At 36.6% G+C, this 18242-nt stretch overlaps 2 protein-coding genes across 4 annotated transcripts in view; one reads left to right on the top strand and one right to left on the bottom strand.

The window, feature by feature from the left end:
• LOC132122852 (uncharacterized) overlaps positions 1 to 18242 on the bottom strand; it is a 29460-nt gene that overhangs the window by 1680 nt on the left and 9538 nt on the right. For 2 of the 3 annotated variants that reach the window (XM_059533332.1, XM_059533334.1), the window contains exons 2-3: positions 1446 to 1486; positions 991 to 1338 (exon numbers count right to left, since the gene is read on the bottom strand). In XM_059533332.1, coding sequence (XP_059389315.1) covers positions 991 to 1338; positions 1446 to 1486 — 389 coding nt within the window. Of the gene's footprint in view, positions 1 to 990; positions 1339 to 1445; positions 1487 to 6716; positions 6747 to 18242 lie in introns of those variants that run through there. The other variant, XM_059533333.1, reaches the window with a different exon arrangement.
• Positions 7655 to 18242, top strand: part of LOC132122850 (putative lipid scramblase CLPTM1) — an 11330-nt gene continuing 742 nt past the window's right edge. The window contains exons 1-14 of the mRNA XM_059533330.1: positions 7655 to 7785; positions 10314 to 10435; positions 11158 to 11281; positions 11945 to 12103; positions 12276 to 12393; positions 12578 to 12663; positions 12812 to 12932; positions 13041 to 13285; positions 14180 to 14273; positions 14344 to 14534; positions 14634 to 14729; positions 14828 to 14963; positions 17522 to 17689; positions 17806 to 18242. The exon at positions 17806 to 18242 is cut by the window's right edge and continues 742 nt beyond it. Coding sequence (XP_059389313.1) covers positions 7732 to 7785; positions 10314 to 10435; positions 11158 to 11281; positions 11945 to 12103; positions 12276 to 12393; positions 12578 to 12663; positions 12812 to 12932; positions 13041 to 13285; positions 14180 to 14273; positions 14344 to 14534; positions 14634 to 14729; positions 14828 to 14963; positions 17522 to 17689; positions 17806 to 17984 — 1893 coding nt within the window. The 5' untranslated portion in view covers positions 7655 to 7731 and the 3' untranslated portion in view covers positions 17985 to 18242. The remainder of the gene's footprint in view (positions 7786 to 10313; positions 10436 to 11157; positions 11282 to 11944; positions 12104 to 12275; positions 12394 to 12577; positions 12664 to 12811; positions 12933 to 13040; positions 13286 to 14179; positions 14274 to 14343; positions 14535 to 14633; positions 14730 to 14827; positions 14964 to 17521; positions 17690 to 17805) is intronic.

Here is an 18242-nt window from a genome sequence, read left to right as displayed (position 1 = left end):
ACTAGAAATAAAATAAACAATAACTTGAATAAAATAAAATATTTTAACTTTTTATTCACTTTTTATTTTACTTCAGCAAGTTGCCATGGCAACATTTCTCATGTACATATATTTAACTTATTGTACTTAAAAAATTTTTTATTAAAAGTGAATAAAAAATAAAAACACAACAATATTACTAAAACTTTAACTAAAAAAATTATAATAATTCTAAATATTAATATAAATTCATTAAAAAAATTATATATATATATATATGTTCAATACAAAAAAAACTCATCAACATTGTGACATAATGTCAATTACCAAAAAAAAAAGAATAAAAGAAAATCCAACTTAACCTTTGCTTTCTTTGAAACTTGCAAAAAAGCTAAACTTGAGGTAATGATGAGGCACTTACATTGGTAGTAAAAGGGACCAAATTTTGGAGGATTTAGCATAAATGCAGATCATAATTTTATAAAAGAACTTTAATTCTTCAGCTTAAACATGCATTATGTGAGCTGAAAATATTTTAAATGTTTTAGGTGTTAAGTTATCATGCCAATTCACTTTCCATTCACTAGTGTTTCACTCTAACCTAGATTTCTGCGATTTTTATTGAAGAAAAGGAAGAAAAGTCTAAATATTTTTTTCTCCTAGTAATAAATATACATTGTAATGATTAGTAAATCAAAGATTATTGGAGTATGTTTTGCGAGAAAATATATTTCAGTTTTTCTACTTCAAAATTTTTTATTCAATGTTTTTTGTAACTGATTGTCAAATTTACTGCACATTTCTAAGTGAAAAATAGTTTCTACTTCATTCTACGTCTTATATAATACAAGTGATGTCGATTGAGCTTAACTTTTACCAAACACAGAATATTTATTTAAAACTGCTATAGATTTTTTATATCTTTGTTTGTGTTTTCTGAACACACATATGAATGTTTTGCCTTTGATATACTTTGAATAGTGCTGTGTTCAAGTGTTAAAGTGCCCTCACCAATAACTGCAAGATGGACACTCTGAACGAAAATTCGGTTCTTGATATTGGATTCACCATACACCAAGTAACTCTCATAAATGCCTGCATCGCTGAATCTGACATCCTGCAAGAACAAAGAGCAGTTTCCTCTCACAAGCAGTTCCTCTGGGACATCTGCCCGGTCTCTATAAGCCTCCCCCTGAAACTGCTCCTGTCCCATCCGCTCAAACACTGAATAGCTTATGGTATGCCATTGAATGTGAGGCGTGTGATCAGACTCCAGGTGTGATGCCACAGAACATGGCAGGACGGCTGGTAGACCGACCTTTGATGACGTATGTACAACCCCTGAGAAGGGAGAGGAGCCTATAGGCACAGATTCGATAAAATAAACATTATTATTTGACATTGAAATAAAGAGCAAAATTATTATAAATAATAAAGTTGTCATACTTTTATCATTGGCTACTTACTGGCACAAATGATTAGCCATAGCATCAGAAAGGCTGAAATCCTAAGAAGAAATGTTATAAATTATAATTACTGAGAACAGAACCATGGGAACAAAATTTAATTTCACAGCATTGTGTGTAGTGCTCCCTATGGCAAGCCAATTAGCTTTTAATGTCATTGCATTTTTACTAGTAACAATTCAGTTTGACAGCTCTTCAATTCAATTGTTACTAGTAACAATTCCCATTAAAGAGCTGTATAAGTCAGTACCAATTGCATTAGAGATCTCTGTAACTGAATTAGAGTAATTGAATTCAATATTTACTCTCCATATCCAGCCATATGCAAAGCATGCTGGGAACTAACAATTCTGTTAATAAAACTGTAAAATTGAGCTAATTCTATTAAACAGGCAGCCTTCAACTCTTAATTTTTTCAGCTTAATCAGTTCCTCAAAACGATCCTCAAAACTGCTTTAGTTTCCTTAAAAAATATGACATAATCTCTTGGTTCAGTTAGTGGAAAGTTCTCAAAATTTTCTATATAAGAGCCACAATTTCTTTTAATAAAATATAAACACTATTTTTAATAATCACCAGACCCGTGATTAATTTTTACAGTGTGCGAAGCTTTGCAATTAAATATATATTTATATATAAAATGCAATTACAACAAACAATGCTGGGTTTATTTAAAGTGCCCATATTATGCCATTTTTAAAGTTCCTAATATTGTTTTGAGGCTCAAAGTTTACATCCATGCAAGGTCAAAAAGCCCTTTGTTTTAATTTCACTGCATTTCTCAATGATTTGTAAATGATTCATACAAAGCAGTTCTTAAGCCAGGCTCACACAGTGCCATTTTTAATAGTCCTTTGTGATTGTTGCTTGTCACAGTATAGGAACATGATCCCCATGACACAATAAAACGGATGTTCACAAAAAGACTTGTCTGGAGTTTTATGTCATCAGTTTTGTGACCCGCATTCTCTCACTATAATGTTAGCTAGCAAACAAAAGCAACATGTAGCTTTAGTTTTGTTAATTACATGCCATGATTAAAAAAAGAATAAATAAAATAAATGAAGATGACGTGTGGAGCAAGTCATGGCTGGGCAAAAGAGGACTTTATGGACTTCCAGTTCTACAGAGCGAACTTGAGGTAATGTTGTAATTCAAGTTTAAACTCAATACATTTTTCTTCTTTTTGTACTGTCCCCCTGACTCATTTCCACATTTTCACTGAAGTGGTTTGAAGTTGTCGTGCTGTAAGGATAAAAGAAACTCAGAACTTTGATCTCCTGAGAAACAGGCAATACAAACATACACAGGCATCTTTGAGACCCCACAGAGTAGAGGTGCAGGAAACACTTCTCTCACAATATGTTATCAGTTCCTTCTCATCGCCTTCCTTACCAATCCTCCCTCCACTCAGTTCACTCAGAATGGTCAATAGTGTAATGTTCTACATCAGGGGTGTCAAACATACGACCCGCGGGCCAAACACGTCCCACAGAGGTGTCCAATCCGGCCCGCAGGAGGATTTCAACAATAATATAAAATAATAAATTAAACATCAGTTTGAAAATTAAATAAAGTGTGTTCGCTACAACATTTTATTTTTAATTTAAAGAGGAACAAATTACTTATTTATTTACGTTGATATTACGGCTCGGGAGTCTGGACACTTAACATGCGCATTTTAAAGCGGTGCCAGAATCTCGAGCAGCATGAGGATATGACGATAGCTGCGTTGTAACTGATGCTTGTGTGGCAATTTTCTTGTGATTTTAAACATGTCTAAAAGAAGACATTTTGCCTGGAACGATGGACAGGCATTTAAGGAAAGATGGAAAAAAGGTATTATTATCTCAACGCCAACATGTAAGTTTAATCACAACTCGTGGCTAATATTAAGTTACACTGTGATGCACTGGACAGCTTCGTATGGAGAAATTAAAGGAGCAAGAAGTGTGCAATATTTATCGTGTACTAATATCCTAACTGTTGTTTTAATGATGTGCGAACTGACATTTTGTAACTTTGCAAAAAAAAAAAAAAAAACATTGTGAGAGTTTTTCAGTGTCGGATGAAGGCTATCAGGTTACAATATAATTCAAGATATGAGGCAAAAATGCCCTGTATTGTTTTTAATATTTATGTCATGATCGTTAAGTAATATCTAACTATAACAAGAGTGTTGCTTTCCCGAATGTCAGCGCGATCGCTTTTATACAATCGCTCAACTAAAAAGATGCTAGTATTAAGTGTGTTATATTAGTCACAATGCTGTCTATCTCTGTTTCGCCAAGGAAAAGTTTTTAAACAAGGTCAAAGTAAGACCAATTGTGTCTCCGTGCAGCACTAAGTATTTTGTTACTGAATTAATCTTTGTTTTTGAACAAAGCATTTGAATCTATTTTGATTCAGTAACCCATTCATAAAGACAATCACTAACTTCCTTTCTAAATGAATCAGCCGTTTTGAATGAGTCAGTTGATCACTCATAAAGACAGAGATTTGCTGCCACCAAGTGGTGGCTTTAGTGTCATTTATTTTTCCATGTCAGGCTTAAACCATCTCAAAACACACTCTGCAAAATATGGTTTTATATATATATATATATATATATATATGTCAAAAGTCATTTTGTGTCAATATTGCACACCCCTAAAATAACCTAGCATCATCTTAAAATATGTATATATGTATGTATGTATTAATATATATATATATATATATATATATATATATATTATTAATGTAATTGTAATCAAACTAGAGTTTAACAAAAAGGTAATTCGGCCCGCACAAGGGGACACTTTCTCCGATCCGGCCCTCAACCTTAAATGAGTTTGACACCCCTGTTCTACATGAACGCAAGTAATATTTTCAGTCATGTCTGGTATCGTTTGAATAGTCTCAGGGTGAGTGGTACAATGGTCTCAATCTTACAAAAGTAGACTAAAAGATCCTAATATATTTTGTTTACTGTAATGGGAGTGCCCTTTTTTCAGGGTCTTCCATGTAAATTACATTCTGTTCCCTTTGAGGTGTAAACTACCCTGGTCTGGGACCTTGGTCAATGCAAATTCCAATTGTTTGTAGATGCCTCCATGTGGGGGATGTTTTATTATGTTTTTGTATTTAAAGGATTGCAGCAAAAGGATCAGGGCCTTCTGTAGCAAGAATGAGCCCATAGCATGAAGTGCGTCCACACACTTCATATTATGTATTTTTCCAAAAGTCAGGAATTAATCTTTTATTCTTAGATTCATCTATGAGAATTTGATGTCTTGTATTGATTTGATATCTTTGAATTGGCTTTGCAATTGGCATAATGCTTACCTGACTCATAATAAACCACTATTTAAAGAATGACAAGCATGAGGCGGTCTATTAAATAGTTAGTCATAACCTCTGACTAATGATCAGACTAGAAAGTTTGTGATCGTGGGGTACATATATATATTGGCCGGCATGATTCACCCTGAGTGACATAGATTCCTAATGAAAGAGTAAATATAAAGTAAAGAGTTAACTAGAATAATCAAATGTCAGAATAATAAGTTTGCTGTAGTTGAAAAACCTCTACTGCGACAAAGTACGACAGGTATTAGTATGATATGTTTCTGCATTTGCTGAGCATTAGATGCCTCTTTTATGAAGAATAAAATGTACTTTGAACGATTGATAGAAAATATAAACAAATATTATTTATGATGCTTGCATGTTGTGATTCGGTGGAGCAATCTGGTCCAAATAAACCGGGCACAGAATTGATCCATCTCTCAAGAGCAAGTGTTTTGTTAATCCTTGAACTCCCTGAGATTATAGAAGCAGTCATCAGTAAAAAGACGGGAACACGAAAAAGATTAGGATTGTGCTGCTGTGATCTTTGGAAATAATGAAGGTCAACCAGTGATTCTTTGGAGCCTCATCATTTGGAAGTGAAAATAAAACAAATTTACTTTCACATTGAAGGACACAGTTAGTCTGGTAATACCAAACTTTGCAACTTTGCTTTGCTTCGTAGACAGAGTCTGGAAGGGCATAATTGACAAGCGTTTACTTTCTCGTGGGGGGGGGGGGTTCTTGTCTGAAGTTTAAAATCATTGTTACCCGTAAGCCTCGAACTTTCACTGTAAACACAGGAATGCTGCGAAAAACAAAATCACAATTATCACCTTGCCGGACTTTGGCCTCCCCAGTTTCTCGCTAACGATCGGTAACAGTTGATAAATTAAACTTTTCCCAAAACCTTTTAGCAAAACCTGTCGGGAATAGGGCCATGACATCACATCCATTCAAAATGTGAAACAAACACTCTTCTTGTTCGGGCTTCAGTTTGCAAATGCCGGGAATATTCTCCACAACAGAGTGAATAGCATCCCATGTCTTCATATTCGCTGTCGTTTTCGATTTCCCTAACCTAAACTACAATCCTAAATTCGGCGCTTAGCGTCTACGTCACGGCTTTCAGCCCGCCCTCTGTTCGTTGATTGGCCGGCTGGTTTGGAGCCGGAGGAAAACTTGGAGATGGTTTGCTATCTCAGACAGTGTACAGAAGCAAACTGAAATTGAGCGGAAATACAAAGTCTGATGTAGTCAGGCAAGGACGCGGTGTCTTCTCAACATGATTATAACACACAGAAATGCTATTTCAGAGCGGGTCAAGTTGTTTGAGGCCGCACAACATAGAACATAGGCAGGCATTATGCAATGTATTGCCAAGTGACATTTAGCCATCACAGAAGTGGGATTCAAATTTCCTGGCAACTCCTTTAGTTGATTTGAGTAGATTCTATTTTTTAAAAGAGATAATAACTTTATTTACCGTCCACTGTCGGGCTTATAATTTTGCATATAGTTTACATTCACAGACAGCTACATTACACACTGCATGAAAGGCGATATTCGAAATGGCACAATAGGGGCATTTTAACGCTAATTCGGCTTGCCATACGCTCCGCATGCGTTTGAACGCGATTTGCGCCCAGTTTCAGATTCCTGGAGCAGCAGCTGCTTTGAAAATGACTGGTGAAACGAAACTTACACTCAATCTAGACCTCAGCCTAAAAGCAAACCTGCAAAACCAGAATATATCTGATAACAATCCTTTAGCATGAATATTCGGAAGAAGAAGCAAATGGCAAATAAATTGTTTTCATGATTATATATCCATTCCCCTCGACGTTTATATCGATAAACCTCTTTTATTCATAAAAGAATTAAACACAGATTTCCTCAGAATATCACGTAGTCTTCTACTGCTATAAAGACGTTTCTTACCAGTTACTTCTGTCCATCTCGCATTTGTGTCCTATTGTCCTGTTTCTGTCAGGGATGTGAATGAGCGTAAACAGGCCAGAAGCTAATATAGGCTATAAATCTCTCTGTTTCCCAAAAACGAAACTTACGTGTGAGATTCAGTCATAACGGTTTTGAGACTATAATTTGATCTATTCGTGCCTCTGGAAAAACATTGTGACATTGTATTAAAGTCGAACTAAAGAAGGATTTAGATTTGTGTGCAGTTTTTATTCTGAAGTGTAAAAAAAGATGAGTAATTGGCACAGAATGTTTTTATTTTTAATGTTATTTTTATAGCCTAATACTTGTAATGCTTTGTCAAGCCAACATAGCCTAATTAAACAATCTATTATTTAAGATTAATCTTCTTCTTATTATTATTATTATTATTATTATTATTAATACTAGCTATATTGAAACGCCAATAATGTATTGCATGCATGCAGGGCTGGACTGGGATTACAATTTGGCCCTTGACAAATACAGCCCATCTAGCCGACAAGTTGCCCGTGAATGGTTTGCTTCGTTATAGGGCCTTCAATCGGAGTAAATAAATGAATAAAACAGGGGAAGACTCAAATAATGATAGACATTAGGCCCACTGAATTTAATGCACATCAAGTTCATAATGCAAATAAAATGCACTTGACAGTGAAGCATTGATTTTTAGCAGGAATGCTAACATTTAATTTTGTCATCATTTCCTCACCCTCATTCACAAAAACAGCGCTTTTCTCGTTTGCTTCGGCTCGCTGTTTCCATATAAACTGACTTAATTTGTTTAATATCACATCGCTATTCAAAAATAAAGGGATGCAAATGTAAACTAAATAATAATTTAAAAATAAATTAAAAAAACATCTATAAAAAAACGTTTCAGCGTTTTTGAAACGGTTCTTTAAAGACGAGCTGTTTGAAACAGAAAATCTCGCGATATATCAGATTACAAAACCACCACACTGAACCACATCAGTGTGCGATAGAGACAGGTAAGATGGCGGCGCAGGAGACTCAAGCAGCACAGCAGCCGTCCGTGAGCAACGGAGAGGTAAGAATAGACGTGTCAACGGACAGCTTTAATATAACAGTTAGTCCACACGTTCACGAAAGCAAATACTTGTTTCGTGTCAATTTTAAGAAAGAAACCAGATTGCCGGTCTGAATCAGCGACCCCTTTAATTCAGCTGGCTTTGGGGCAGAAATGCTACCTGAGTCACGAAGGGTCTGTCAGATTGTTGGGCTCATTTTTACCGGCACATGCCATTTTTACAAAACAGATCTCAGTTTATACCACTGATCTACGACAGAGAACGTATATATATATATATATATATATATATATATATATATATAGGCCAGTGGTTTATACCATCAATCTATTTCACAGGCTGTATTTCAAAGCCTAGTTAACTGTTTTTTTTTTGGACATCATCATTTTTAAATGCGCGTGTGATGTCCTTAAACCCTGGTAGACAGCTGATGGGGCTTTGAGAAAAAGCACATGTTATAGACGGCTGTTCTTATATTGATCTACGTAGTGTTATGAGCTGATGTCTGTGAGTTTATCAGTGTTAGCATGCTGGCTAACTAGCTGCTTCGCTCCTCTGTTAGCTTCACATGTCAAAGCAGTTTAGAGATGGCAGTATTGTGCCACCCTGGTCATTAATCCGCCAGTTAGACCTTATTGTGACAAAATAGCACGTGTCTTGGTGTAGATAGAGGAACTGTAAGTGGTGGTGAGACGTTTTGTAATGACTGTAGCGTGTTGTGTGCAGTCAGCTCTTTGGGTAATTGGTTTAGGTCAGGGGTGATCAGTCCTGTTAACTGGAGATTTGCTTTCATATAGAGATTTATTGCAGCCGTGTTTCTGTTGTTGTTTTCTAAACAGATGTGGGCTACCAAATGTAAACGAGTGGATAAGTTTCTCAGTATTTCTTTTGAAATCTCACGCTTGTTAATTTTATGGAAAATACAGAAAACTGTTCTGATGTCCTTTATTACCATGAGCAAAAAGCGTCAGGTTCTCCACGTTTTCCAGATAGGTCTTTCCATTACCTGGGATTGGGTTGACCTCAGCCGCTTCATCAGAAAGCTACAATGGATTTTTGTTTTGGGTGCATATGGTAAACAATAGAGGTCTTCAGGACAGAGCCCTGGGGTACCTCATATTCAGAATTAGGATTGGCAGTGATTGACTACCCACATTCACTGTTTGAGGTTTAAACAGTAAGTTCAAGACTCACTAATACCGGTTTTTAGGACAATATACTCCAGTGCATAAACACAAACAGTGATAGCAACCAAAGGTTGATTATGCATGTTGTTGCCTTCGTACTAGGGCTGTACAATTAATTGAATTTCTAATTGTGATTACAGATACAGATGCTACAATTATGAAATCGTTCAAAGTGGCAATTAATTGTTAAAAGTCCACTTATGTTATTCTGCATGCTTTAGTGTTTTTTCTTGCTAAAGGTTATTTTAAAGGGTTTTCCATTGGTTTAATTTTCAGTTTTAGTATAACATTATAATAACTTTCATATTTTAACTTTTTTATTATTTAAAGAAACCAGTCCAATGTATAGTTGACATTTCAGGCTTAAGACTATAAAAAGCAATACAAGTTTTTCAGTTAAAGTGTTTTCAGCTTATTTTCATATAAAAATATAGCATGCAGTTTATTCAAACAGTGGTATATAAGCATCATTCAGAGTAAATTGTGATAATTGTAATTAGCTAATAATCACAATTAATAACAATGCCAAGAATAATTTAGAATTATGATTTTTGTCATAATCCCGCAGCCTTACTTCGTACCACAATTTATTAGTTTGTTGGCATGTTTCTGTATTCTATATGCTTTTGGCCTTATGATTTGATCCCATCCCTGAACTTGGTGATAGGCCTGGCAAATTTAATTTAGCTGATTACCAATTAAACAAACATAAACGAACTAGAACAGGTACAGTGCTAGATGAAAACTCCAATAGTCTCTTTATGATCTTGTGAAAATAAATATATGGTAATCAGATTATCTTTGTTTCCAGGTTGTAGGTGAAACTAGTCAAGTTTTGTTTTCTTTAGATTGAGTAAATGGCAGGCTTCTATCAGACATTCTCATATGCCTCATTTGTCTCATCTGTCTCTCTGAGGAGTGATTAGTTTAAAATAAATAAATAAATTCTTCACTTGGTGGTTTTTAGATCTGTTTTTATAAATATGACTTTTAGCAATAAAATATCAGTGGTTTTGTGAGCACTTTATTTCCCTTTTTTTTGTCAGTGAAGGTTTTTAGTTGACATCCTTCATTTAGTTGAAGTCAGTCTTGGTTATTGAAAATAATTGCAATCATGTACATATATAATTGCAATATTTGGCTTTCTTTTTTTTCTGCTTCGTTAATTATCAGTTATATCAACTCAATCAAACATCTAAATCTAAAGCAGAAAGATAAAACTATCAACTTGGGGTTAAAAACAAATCAAGGATCAGAGCTCTGAAACTGACCTGTTCGATCTTTATATCACAATGAATACTAAATCTTTATATATAGTAAATCACAAATTATCTGTGCAGGTGAGCAGTAATGGGACAGCTGCCTCAGGTCAGGTAGCTCTGACAGATGCGACTGCAGAGGACCCCCAACAACAACAGCAGCAGCCCAATGCCTGGCAGGTGATCAAAGGTGTCCTCTTCAGGTGAGTCCTTAATGATGTGCATTTAAATGTTTAATCAAACATCATAATTGTTTTTTTTCCTGTCTTAATATGTACTTCAAGAACTCCCTGAATTTTGTTCTTTATTTGCCGGAGGTGATTTGTTTTTGACCGTTGTAAAACTCTGTGATGTGCTTGGTACTTTCAATAGATCATATGGTAGTGTTTAAGCTAGGTGTGCTGTTTTCCTATGCATTTGAATAGTATATTTGGTAACAATTATTAATGACATCTTCGGGGTTTCTGTAGCATCAAACTAGGTTTGAGAATTGTCAACTTTGACTGGAATTGCCTACTGAAGTTTTGATATTGTTACAACCCCAGCATGAGCCCTGAGGGAGCTGTATTACTAAACAGATATCCCGTGAGAGGAAAGCAACTGAACTCCTGAGCTGTTCCGGGTGCTTTAATTGATGTCAGGGGGGTTTATGTTAACTTGTGTTAAAATCTATACATGCAATGCATAAAGTTTGTCACAATTACAGTATTTACCTTCTCCAGTGATGTTTTTATAAATTAACTCTTATTTAAGGTGGGGTGCTAGATGCTGTATTTCACACACACAAAAAACTCAAATCTGTTTCATATCATTGATGATAGTGTATGGCAACAGTATTGCATCATGAGTTTGGGGATTACGCTTTCAGAACATCATAGTACTGAAGTCTAATGCGAGTCTGCTATTGTGTTTATGTATCATCCAGGATTTTTATCATCTGGGCTATAAGCAGCTGGTTCCGCAGTGGTCCATCAACTCCAGATCCTAACACTCCTGCTGGAGCTCCACGACTGCCCAGCCGAAACCTCTTCCCCAAGGACACCCTTATGGTATTCATAATCAAGACTAGGGTTGTGACAGTGATGAAATTTTCCCACCGGTTAATCAACGTGTAACAACATCCCTAATACCGGTATCAGCAGGGCTGGTGGTGGGGTCTTGTGTTCATTGGACTTTTCCCTCTTTTCCTTCACTTATTAATAGCTTATAAATGCTTGTGCACATTTTACTTCCAAGTCAATTGCTTGAACGGACGACAACAGAACAATAAAATGCCAAACTCTCTTTTCAGGCTTTATGAAACATAGAACTATATTAAAGGGGTCATCGGATGCCCATTTTCCACAAGTTGATATGATTCTTTAGGGTCTTAATGAAAAGTCTGTTTCATAGTTTGGTTAAAATTTCTCAATGGTAGTGTAAAAAAAGACCTTTTTCACCCTGTTCAAAAACAGTTCTTTCAGAGCAAGTAGTTTTGTAACATTTTCCTTTAAATGTTAATGAGCTCTGCTGACTCCGCCCCAAACGATGACCCCTTTAACAAAACAAATAAAAATATACCATGATATAGGCCTAATAAAAAATAACTTACACAGTTTAATAAAAAAAAAAAAACAACAAAAAAAAACTGAAAATCCGTAAACACAGTGAAGCGTATAACCAAATTCTCTGGTTTGTAGCTGTTTTGGTAATTATTACCTGTCTTTTCACAGGATTTATATGTATATATCTCTGAGAATGAGATATTTACAGATTTTAACAATACAGAAGCCCTGTTCTGGTACCAGGAAGATCTGGTTTATGGAGATTGGACCACAGGGGAGTCGGGGGATGGCTGCTTCGAGCATTACCAAGAGCTGGACATCTCTGAGGTGAGACGCAAATGCTTTCTAGAATTATGAACGGATTAAATCTGAGACTTGCATGGTTGTTTAAAAAGGAACATTGATTTTTGATCGTACATGTTTAGTGGCAGTGTCGAAATCCAAGAATACGCTTTTTTTTTTTTTTTGGCATGATTTGCTTATATGTTTGTTTGTACAGAGTGTGAAGCAGAACGGCTCTATATACATCCACATTTACTTCACCAAGAGTGGCTTCCACCCAGACCCCAAACGCAAGGGCCAGTACCGCAGGCTATCCACGGTCCATGCCACTCGGAGTGAGTGTGTCCAGTTGTTGCTTAAGTTACTTGCGTTTCTTGATCTCTCACTCACCTCTGTTACACTTGTGTTTTTGCTGCTGACACGTTTGACTATCAAAAGGCTTAAATAACACAGTATCAGTGCATGGGTGAACCCTCTTTAAAGCCTAGAACTCGTTTTCACATACTCCCTCTTCAACAGTGCTCAACAAGTACAAGAGGAGGAAGTTCCTCAAGACCAAGAACCTGTTGACGGGAGAAACTGAAGCTGATCCAGAAATTATCAAGGTATGTTTTAATGAGATTTGTCTCAAAATAAGCAAATCGAGATTGCTCTTGGCTTGTCTACCACCATATTTTTCAGCGCTGGGATTGCCTTATCAGTGATTGACATGTATGCTGTGAAGTTTCTAAAGTTCTGTTTGTAATTTCTCAGCGGGCTGAGAGTCATGGGCCTGTGGAGATTATATCCCATTGGCATCCCAATCTCACCATCAACATGGTGGACGATCACACAGCTTGGGTGAAAGGGTCTGTTCCCCCACCTCTTGACCAGCGTAGGTTTTTTTGGTGCTAAACTTCCTTATATTATTGAAACAATTTATTGGGCCGTAGATGAATCCAGAATCGCCTCTGGTTAACCTGAGCACTTCTTTTCCTCTCAGATGTAAAGTTTGATGCAGTGAGTGGAGACTACTATCCAATTGTTTATTTCAATGACTACTGGAACCTGCAGAAGGACCACCACCCTATAAACGAGACCCTGCAGAATCTGCCCCTCCGGCTCACCTACTGCCCCCTCTCCTTGTGGCGCTGGCAGTTATATGCCGCCCAGAATGCCCGCTCCCCCTGGAACTTCCTGGGAGAGGACACTTACGAGCAGTCAGATGATGATCAGGATTCTGTGAAGGTCTGTTCTGCACTTCAAGAGAATATTTTTAATTGTTTTAAAGATCCAAGTTTCTTTACCAGATATGTTTATAGCTGTATGTTTATGGATATTGGAATGTAGAAAATGTGAACCTGATTTTGATTTTTCACAAATGTCAAATATAAAAATGAAATCTTATTTGAATTGATTGATAATTGGATAATTTGTACAAATAATTTGTTTTATTTTTGTAAGTATAGATACATGACACAATTTGGTTGGTGTCAAAAGAATAGTACCCCACTGTTAAAACCCATTAAATCACAATTATTTAATAATTTAATTAAAATGGTTGATTTGGACCATTTAGATCACAATGGAAAAATGAAACAAAAAAAAAATCATTATTATAATAAGATTAGAATATTTAGCATATTGATAAAATAATAATTATTATAATTATGGTTTTGGCTATTGTGGTAAAATGCAGAAATAAAATTCATTTTGGCTATTGGAAGCATTTGGAATCAGCTGATTGGTTGTCGTAATGCATTACCATTTCCGGGTCCAGACCCTGTATCTGATGCCAAAACTGCTGCTAATATACACACCTAGTGTGCTGGAATACTATCAAAAAGTCACTAGTCGGTAATTCATCTTTCATGAAATATGAATTAATTAAATATTGGTGTCCAGGACTCAGTGTACCCAGAGGCTATAGTGCACACTGTCAGTTTTTAAAAGCTTGAATGTGCAATATGTTTAAATAGTTTGCTCCTGTATTTTCAGTTCAGACATGAAAGAGTCCCAATAAGCAGATCATCTTCTCAGCCTGGATCATGAATGTTAATAAGATGATGTAATGTTAAAACTACAAGCAGAGTAACTTCTTTGAGAAATGGCTTTATAGTATCTTGCTTGTTGTCTCAACAGGTGGCTCTGCTTGAGACCAACCCCTACCTCCTGGGAGTGACTATTGTTGTTTCCATCGTCCACAGCATTTTTGAGTTCTTGGCCTTCAAGAATGGTAAATGAATGCTGATGTATGTGTGTGGTAATCGATTGAGACTTGTGGGTTCATATCAATTTCTCTGCAGATATCCAGTTCTGGAACAGCCGTCAGTCTCTGGAGGGGCTGTCTGTGCGCTCCATCATATTCGGGGTGTTCCAGTCTCTGGTAGTGCTGCTCTATATCCTGGACAATGAGACCAACTTTGTCGTCCAGGTCAGCGTATTCATCGGTCTGCTCATCGACTTCTGGAAGATTACCAAAGTCATGGATGTCAGGGTGAGTTGATGCCGCCGCCAGGCATTTTGAATCGCTTCAATTAAACGGCTAGGCTTGAATTCTTGGATCTGGATTTTGATTCTTGTTTTCTTTTCCTAGCTGGACAGAGAGAATAGGATTGCTGGAATTTTCCCACGATTGACATTCAAAGACAAGTCCACATATGTGCAGTCTTCAACCAAAATCTATGATGACGTAAGAGATCTATCAGCTGCAGTTTAGAGGCGATTCATCAAATATACATAATTTATACCAGTGTTATGATTAATGTCTGTTTTGCTTTTCCCCCCTAGATGGCGTTTAAGTACCTGTCTTGGCTGTTGTACCCTCTCTTTGGGTGCTATGCAGTTTATAGCTTATTATATGTGGAACATAAAGGCTGGTACTCTTGGGTGCTCAGTATGCTTTATGGGTTCTTGTTAACCTTCGGTAAGTATAACTTTACTTTTCTAATGGCTGCATTCAACTGCATTTCTGATAATCACAAAAATGCTCAGTCTGTGGCAATTTGTGTGACTAGATGCTTGAGGAAAAAGTCACAAAGGGGAATTCCACTTTTTCACCTTCAAGGCCCAAAGGATTTTCTACAGCTCTGTAAATCGAATAAGAGACCGTGCTGTCGTGTGTGAAATCCACTCGTTAGCCTGAGGGGTGTGAATGCATGTTGACACACATTCATATTTAATGGGTTTCAAAGTGAAATTAACAGGAAAACTTTTTGTCTTAATCCTCAGATGTAGCTTTTTGCCATGTTCCGAGTTAGTTTGTACTTTACATTTATGCAGTTGGCAGATGCTTTTATCAGGATTTCTGTGGGTCATACATCTTAATTCACCCTTGCTTAAATCAGAACAGAGGGTCTTAAATTCATACATTTTTGGCATTAAATGTTGCATGCATTGCTAAAATGTAATATACTTTTGTCTTGCTTTGCAGTACAATTATCTAAACATCCTTAAATTTAAGATAAATTAACTGTACATAAGTTGCAAAATGAAGTCCACTGGTAGATACTAGTGTTGGGCAATATGGTCATTTTTCAGATCGTCATATCGTCAGCCTGTGAGATCGACGATACACGATATTATCGTGGATGGGTGGAGCTAGAGAGAGACTCTTTGTCCTTGTCAAATCATAACTATTGAGTGTTTAAAATGGCGCAGGTGCGCGAGAGAGGCCTATGGAATCACCAATAATCGAAAAAATATACTTTCAAACATACTGATAAACTAACGTTAAATATAAAAATACTGTATTTAAAACGGCTAGTTCATACATAGTCGGACGCAACTGTCATATCGCGCGTCCGTATCTGCGCATGGAAGTTATCAGTCTAAATGTTCTGTAAAATCAGTCAACGGTGAAAATCAATAGTAGATTTCATTTAGAGTCCAGCAGTTTAACACCACTATTGGGCATAAACGAACACGTTAAATATAAAGTATTTAAAACTGGTAAGTTGATATATTTGGAGTAAAGTTGAATTGAACTGATGCATCAGTCATACAGCGCTCCGGATCACGCACCTCATGACGTGTGGCATTAAACTCAGTTAGTGAGGGCTCGTTTAAAATATTACACATATAAAGGCCGTTCAGATTACTTGTTAAAGTTCAATGAAATACCTTTTATCTGCAGACCATGTACGTCTGTTTGTGGATGGAGACTTTGTAACGGCCGAAACTATGTATTTTGTATGCATCATATTATAGTGCGGAGTGCATGAAAATAATAACTAGGCGGCAGATTGAATTTATTATCCATAGTGGTTCTCACGTACTCCTAAGTCATCCCCACATAGTGCGTGTTATAAGTTAAGTGATCAGTCTTTAAGAGAAGGACTACGTGAGAACCACTATGGATGATAAATTCGCTCTGCCGCCTTGTTAATTATTTTGTCTTTACTTTATTTGTGACACCAAGAAAGAGTTAATCTCTCATCATGTATGAGAAGAGCGCGTTGCCGTATACCAGCCATTAAATGTGTGGGACACCAACTCGTCGTTTTCTATCTCTTTCATTTCATGGATTTATGAGTTATCCGAGTCAGAGCAGACAATTTCAGTGACTATACAGGATCTAGTCCTCCTGCGCTCACGCGCGCGCTTGTGTGTGTGTGTGTGTGTGTGTGAAATGCGGTGCTGAAGTGAAATAACTGGGCAGTTTGATAGCCGAATTATAATAAGCAGCCTAATAAAAATAATAGTTATTATTATTATAATCTAATACATTAATAGGAAAATGAGCCTAATATCATCTTGATTATCGACAGAGAAATCTGCTTATGTCGATATCTCTGACGATCGTCGATACACGATAGTATCGCCTATCGGCACAACCCTTGTAGATACAGTATATGTTCTTGTTTAATCATAAACTCATTGTAATCAATTTGACAGAAAACACGTTGTCCTGTCATTTTGCTTCAAGTAAATGTATCTTTAGACATTTATTTGCTTTTGAAAAATATATTGTGCAAGAACTTACCTTCATAAAAGCTGCAGAAACCCTGTTTTATCCAAAGTGACTTGTATTACGTTCAAGATACAAGTTTTTATCAGTTCATGCTTTCCCTGGGAATCAAACCCCATGACCTTGGTGTCACTAATGCTATGCTCTACTGTTACAGCTACCAGAAATTTAGTTTGTAACTCTGTTTGGTCCCTCGTGTTTTGATTGAACTTTTAGAAATTAAAAGTGGCAAAAATTATTTTATTATTTTGAATATATTTGAGCGCAGCCATTAAAGCTATACTCCCATCAGGAGCATTGCATTTTTCTGTTGGCATGTGACATTAAAAAGTGGTTTAGTTATTTCCTCAAGTCCTTTAGTTCTAGTCCTCAAGACTGACTAGTTGTTCAGGCATCCCACTGATTTTACATTTGTTTCACACATAAATATTTTTCATTAGTTCTTATGAAATGTCCAACTGTAAAAATTCAACTTACCTATAATTCAAATGATAAATGCTTTGTTTTTCCTAAAGGGTTCATCACCATGACACCGCAGCTCTTCATCAACTACAAGATGAAGTCAGTGGCCCATCTTCCCTGGAGGATGCTCACCTACAAGGCCCTGAATACCTTTATAGATGACTTGTTTGCCTTCGTCATCAAGATGCCAATGATGTACAGAATAGGTTGTCTCAGAGATGGTGCGTGCTTATAAGTTTCCCTCTGACACTTTGGATTTCTCAATATGATTGCTTCAGTTTAGTGTTATGTTAAACAATATGTAGTATTAATTGGATGTCCCACCATTTCTCCACAGATGTGGTGTTCTTCATCTATCTGTACCAGCGCTGGATTTATAGAGTGGATCCCAACCGTGTGAATGAGTTCGGGACCAGTGGAGTGCAGCAAAGCAAGGACAGCCCAGCCCAGCCAGCAGCTGCCGACACAACCGCTGCCATCACAGATAAACCAGAGGGGGAGAAGAAGAATGATTAACCCCTTCCAACCCCCTCCCTTGCCCTCTGGTCTTGTGAAGGTGTGATAAGGCATCTTCAAGGCTGAGTTTATGTTTAATTGTCAGGGAAGGGAACTGGATTCATGGTATTACGTAAAAGACTGCAGGAAAAAAAAGTTCAGTTCAGCGTTACTCCTTTGTGTGGAATCCACAGGGGAAAAATATTTAATGTTGACTTCCTAAAATCATTCTTTTTCAGTCTCCCATATTTTTGCAGTCAAAGTGAAGTTAAATGTGAT

This window comes from Carassius carassius, chromosome 41 (assembly GCF_963082965.1).
Source record: "Carassius carassius chromosome 41, fCarCar2.1, whole genome shotgun sequence".
Lineage (NCBI taxonomy): Eukaryota > Metazoa > Chordata > Actinopteri > Cypriniformes > Cyprinidae > Carassius > Carassius carassius.
Note: the sequence above shows the minus strand (reverse complement) of the source record. Positions and strands in the feature narration are given on the sequence as shown.